This window comes from Nycticebus coucang, chromosome 7, assembly GCF_027406575.1.
Source record: "Nycticebus coucang isolate mNycCou1 chromosome 7, mNycCou1.pri, whole genome shotgun sequence".
Lineage (NCBI taxonomy): Eukaryota > Metazoa > Chordata > Mammalia > Primates > Lorisidae > Nycticebus > Nycticebus coucang.
Window position 1 is genome coordinate 121,763,167 of NC_069786.1, and position 6,000 is coordinate 121,769,166.

Genomic DNA, 6,000 nt, shown 5'->3' on the forward strand with positions numbered 1-6,000 from the left:
GGCAATATATCCCAACCCCATCTCTACAAAAAAATTAAAAGTCAGCCAGACATGGTGGCACATGCCTGAGTCCCAGCTATCCAGAAGGCTGAGGTGGGAAGGCTGCTTGACCCCAAGAGTTCTAGGTTACAAAAGCTATGATTATGCCTCTGCACTCTAGTTTGGGTGAGCAAGATCCTGTCTCTTTAAGAAAAGAATAAAACTAGCAGTAGGGAAGTGGTTAAGCAAACTGAGGTACTGTAAAAGTATACAGTCATGAATCATGTTTTCAAAAATACTTAATATAGAAATCCATGTGCAGTAAGAAACTTTTTAAAAAGGCAGTATGCAAAATAATACAGCATCTCAATTTTACTGTGTGTTTACACATGAATGTCAAAGATAAAAAACACATCAAAATATTAACACAATTTCCAAGTGGAAGGATTACAGATAATTTTTATTTCATCATTTATAAATTTAGACATCAAATTTTACTCTGAGTATGCATCATTTTTATAATTAGAAAAGCTACTAAAATGAATTCATTGCTTCGACAGACTATGAGTCAATAGTTTTCACAATACACTGAAAGACCAATGCTAATTGTTCTTCCTATTTTAGCTCAGTCATCTGTTTTTACTAGTAACATTTTTACTTTTTTGCTGATGTTACAATGGACAAACAAGAACTACTTTCAGAGTTGCATTATTTAAAACTACAAATCATCCAGTAATGTTTACATAAATCTAACAAAACTCCTAAAGACTACCCATGGATTTTCTTGAATGAAAATAACAAAAAATTACCTCTAGAGCCTCCTAATTTATAATACTAAGAGAAGGCATACAACTTTTTCTAGCTTTAATTAATTTAATTTCTAGCTTTTATAATCTTCCCGAACTAGACAAGTGCCATTAATACTTAGCTACATTTATTGAATGATGTACAAATAAAGGAAGCTTTATGTTCCTTGAGTAAGTCAACCTTGTGATTAATGTAGTGTTTAAAAGGCCAAATTTTCACATTATACCCTATACTACTAAAATAGTTTCAAATTCAATGTAAGTATTAATAATCTTCCAGGCTCCTCTAAACTATCTAGAACAGTGGTTCTCAACCTAAAAGTTGCAACCCCTTTGTAACATGAAAATACATCCTGCATGTCAAGATATTTACATTATGATTCATAACAGTAGCAAAATTACAGTTATGAAGTAGCAACGAAAATAATTTTATGGTTGGGGGTCACCACAACATGAAGAACTGTATTAAAGGGTCCACAGCATTAGGAGGCATTAGGAAGGTTGAGAACCACTGATCTAGAAAGACAATACAAAATAAATATTAATAACAACTTCATACTTCTTTCATTTGCTTAACTTCTAAAGCCAGAGAGATACAAAAAGCTACAACACAGTTGGCTACTCCAAAACTATTAAGCAAGAAGAATTAGTCTTAAGTGTAAGCAACCCTTCAATGAACCTATTACACCTCACTCCATAATTTCACTGTAAGAAAATAAACGGAGAATGAAAAACAGATTTACAGTTAATTCTCTGTTCCCTCTGTGTGATCTGCAAGACTGTTCATCCTGCTTTCTTGTATGTACAGCCCAAATATTCTAAGTAGTAAGTATCTTTCCTAAGAGAGAAAAACCCATTATGAAAATCAAAGCTGTTTCCCCAAATCTGGCAAATATTACTGTAGCTAGAAGGGGAAAACAATGGACACTAACTGTCCCTGTTTGCCCTTGTACATCACAAATTAACTTAAAACTCACCTTTTTCACTAAGATCAGTCATTCTGTGGTTCCACCTCAGTAAATCTCCACATCATTTGCCGTCAATGCTGCATAAACTACTAGAATTATGAGGTGGACATTACATCCTGAGATTCTTTCTTGTCATGATTTATTGTGCTCTTAGTTTTAAACTAGTAACTGAAGCTATCTCCAGGACCTCAAAGTACAGATCTTAAAGAGCTTGATCACACTCTAGAGATAGTCACTTTCATAACATGTCTCCTAAACTCTGAAGGCTAAGCCAAGAAATGCAAATAAGAGAAAGAAAAGCATTTTCATTCAAACATTACCCCTCCAATTCAATCAAGCTTGACAAGCCCCTGTGGATAAAACTGTGGACAGTAGAGGTGGTAAGGAATGGCTTTTCAAAGATAAGGACAAAAGGTTTACCTGAGAGCAACTAATCCTACAGTGGAACAAAAGCTTAGAGTTAAGACCCATGGCAAAAGCAAGGAAGGGACTTCTTGGGAAAGATGGTTTGGTCCAAACCCATATGGTTTCCAAGAATTTCACAACTATCACCTTCTTTCTTAAAAAACATTTTGTGGTCCTTGTTGTTACTTTGCATATGAAAAAAAAATTTAAACATTATCAACAAAAAGATGTGATATGAGTATTTTGTGCAATGTATGAAAGCTTATAAACTGGAATAAACTTTGCCAACAGTTCACAAATACAGAAATTTTATTGTTTTCCATTTTTAAGGAAATCAATTTTTACAAAAAGTTGAAAGGCAACTTATGCATTAAACTGTGGCATGTTACAACTTTTATGAACAATGACTTATGACATGCACTCGAAACACTATAAAACCTGATTTTACTGATGGAATATTTACAGTAGTCATTCACACCTATAAAATATTCCACAAGTTCAATTACTGCCCTACTTTGCAATGAAAACAAAACAATTCCAAAGCATATTTTTATACTTTTTACACAATCTCAAACACTTAAAAGTTTTGGTTAAATTACAATTTCCCTTAAATTATGATAACTGTATATCCAAATAGCATACCTAAAACACAACAGTTGTTAAATATGTATAACCATATTTTTTTCTTTATGGAATATTATGCATTTACCACTTCTGATTAGCAACAGATGCAGACTGCAGTAATGTACAAGACTGCTAACACGAAGAAAGGAATTCTGAAGGTACAGATCCACACCTTTATCAAGGGATACATAAATCAGTGAAATACCGTACTACATATCCTTATTGAAGGCTCATATAACTATGATTTACAAGTTAATATATTAAAAACTACAGTCGTTCTTGCCAGGTATGGTGGCTCACACTTGTACTCCCAAGCATTCAGAGAATCTGAGGCCAAAGGATCGCTGAAGACCAGGAGCTCAAGACCAGTCTGGGCTCCACAGTAAGAACCCATCTCTTCAAAATAAAAAAATTAATTAGCAAAGCATAGTGGGAGGTGCCTATAGTCACAGCTACGTGGGAGGCTGAGGCAAGATCATCCCTGAGTCCAGGAGTTTTTGAGATTTCAGTGAGCTATGATCATGCCAGAATACTCCAACCAGGGCAACAAAATAAGACCCTGTGTCAAAAAAAAATAAAAGAAAGAAAACAAAACAAAATAATGGCCTCTCCACTAGGAACTCCTTATGAACAATGCTAATACCTATGGAACAGTAATGAAAAATTCTGCTTTTAAAAATTAGCAGCTACTGCTGCATATCAAACACTTGTAATGTACACACTTGATTTAAGTAAAATTCAGAAAAACTTACAGGGCAACAAGTTATAAATCGAATGGGTCCAATTGGGTCCAATTTCACTCATAACCATAATGCTACTTTTAAAAAAATCAGTTTCAGTACTATGTACTAATCTACTAATCTTTTCTTCAGCAAAAAAATAATGAAATTCTTTTCTACCTCTTCCCACAAAAACATAAGCTCCGGAAAGCAGGGATCTTGGTTTTTCTAGTTATACTAACAAGAAAGAGTCAGTTCAAACCCCTAGAACTCTGCCTGACACATAGTAATCAAATGTTTGTTGAAGCAATGGAGAGGATGAAGGGATGGCAAGCTTTCAAATCTAAACAGATCAAAGATTTACATATAAAAAAGGTACAAATGATTTATCAGAACAATTTTAACCTAAGTGAACTGATGTCAAATGTGAGCTATTCCACAAAAAAATCTAAATTAGAAGAACTCAATACCTTAAGAATAAGAGTGTAAGACAAATATCTCCTAGAAATGTTGTTGTATAAAAATAACAGCTTCATAAAATTCTGAGTAATTCTAATTTCTGCTAAAATAAAAATCAAATTCAGTAAGAAAATTAACATCATTTCCAAATTCAGCAACACAGCTCTTTGCTCAATTAGAAGACAAAACGCAAAGCGTACTTCATCAGTACTCTCGCCAACATTTCTCACTTTCTGATGTAATTTCTCACATATACTTAGGAAAAAACTTTAAGCATTAGAACCCCTTAATTAGTATCAAAGCACTTAATTCTTGTAAGTATACTGTACCTTTATTTATATAAAGCATGAAGTTTCTGCACATTGACATTAGTGTTCATGCTCTTGCAGTTTCAGAATTCTGCATTAGGTGTATTTTTAAAATTGAAGAATTCAGAACGGTCCTGGGCCTAGGTTATTTACTCAACTGAGACAATCATATTAACATAGTAAGTCTTTCCCCTGCACAACTGCACTTCAGAAAAAGCATACTTTAAAGAGAATACAACCCCCTCTTTACTCCCACCAAATATAAGGTATTTACCATCTTAAGAAGGGAAAATCCGCATCTTTCTCTAGTTCTACTTTTAAAACTCTTCAGTTCAATTGCTAGTTTGTCTACCTTGACATATGCCTGTTGCTGGAGCGACATGGGCAAGTAGGTCCAGTTTCTCTGTTACAACAGCACAGTTTAATTGCTTGCCATGGGCCATCTGAGTCAGATGTGACATCCAATGGTATACCCTACGTACTAAATACTGCAAGAGTACACACGAATCAACGTAATGGCAAAAAAGAAAGTGTCTGATCAAAACACATTTGCTGTCACTGAAACCGACAGAGAAAAATAACTGCTTCTTGACTACATTCATTCTCCTCAGGCTCTCGTGGCTAAGAAATAAGAGAATCAATTATCCAATTTGTTCTCTCTCGCTTCACCCTTAGCCCTCCCATAAGTGGCGAGGCAATTCCTGCACAGGAGTTTTGTAAAGTGCTTAGGAGGCTTGTGGGATGAAAGATGCTATAAATACACCCAATGTTATTAGTTTATTACCATTGAGCATTACGTGGAACCACTGTCACTGCGTCGGGGCTAGATTGATGGTATAACCCTTCCCGAGGAGGGGGAAAGGAGAGAGGGCAATCTTCATCACCCTAAAAGCTAGGCTGGGTAATTTTTTAAACCGCAGCGAAACCACCCGCGAAAAGTTAGGCACACGCCCCACACAAGGAAGACTTCGACAGGTCCCCATTCCTCCAAGGCTGGAGTCCCTGGCACCCACCGAGCTGGGCGGGAAGTGCTGGGGATTTGGGCCTACACCCCGGGAACGTGGGGAGGTAAGGGGCAGCGAGAAGCCCCGGCGGCAGCAGAGGCCGCGAGCAGGCTGGGGGGCAGCTCCCGGGAGAGGGCGGGGGCGCGGTGCCGGACCCCGGTGCCGGGCGCGGGGAACGGCCCGGGAGGGCGGCCGCGCCGGGGCCCCGCGCCGCCCCGTTGCCGGGAAAGCTCGCGCCCCGCCGGCGGCGGGCATGGGGGAGGGGAGGCCGGGCCTGCGGCCTGTTGGGGGAGTTCAGCCCGGGACTCGCGTGAGGCTTTCGGGCGGGCCCCCAGCCGCCGGGTCCCGGGCGCCAAGACGAGACTCACCGGAAAGGCCCGGATCCGCATCTTGGTGTCCTTCCGGCTGCCTGTGCCTTTGCTCAAATTCGACATGGTGCTCGTCCCCTCCCCGGCGGCGGCTTCAGGTCGCACTTCGAGGCGCCGGTGTCACATTTAAGGCGGGCGGACCGGCAGGCGAGAGGCGACGCTGGGGGCGGCGGCGGCGGCGCGGCCCCCGGGCAGGGCTCGGAGCTGGCCGGCCCCTGGGCGGCCGCGGCGGCGGCGGCTCGGGCGCTGGCGGCTCGGACTCGGCTGAGGGGCTGCGCTGGCGCAGCAGCTCCGCGGTGTCCCCCTCACGCCGGTTCGGCTCCCTTTATCGCGCTCCTCCGCGATGGCGGCGGCGACGGA

At 40.3% G+C, this 6,000-nt stretch overlaps 1 protein-coding gene across 1 annotated transcript in view; it reads right to left on the minus strand.

The window, feature by feature from the left end:
• Window positions 1-5,778, minus strand: part of CUL3 (cullin 3) — a 115,209-nt gene extending 109,431 nt beyond the window's left edge. The window contains exon 1 of the mRNA XM_053597601.1: window positions 5,641-5,778. Coding sequence (XP_053453576.1) covers window positions 5,641-5,706 — 66 coding nt within the window. The 5' untranslated portion in view covers window positions 5,707-5,778. The remainder of the gene's footprint in view (window positions 1-5,640) is intronic.
• Window positions 5,779-6,000: the final 222 nt, after the last annotated feature.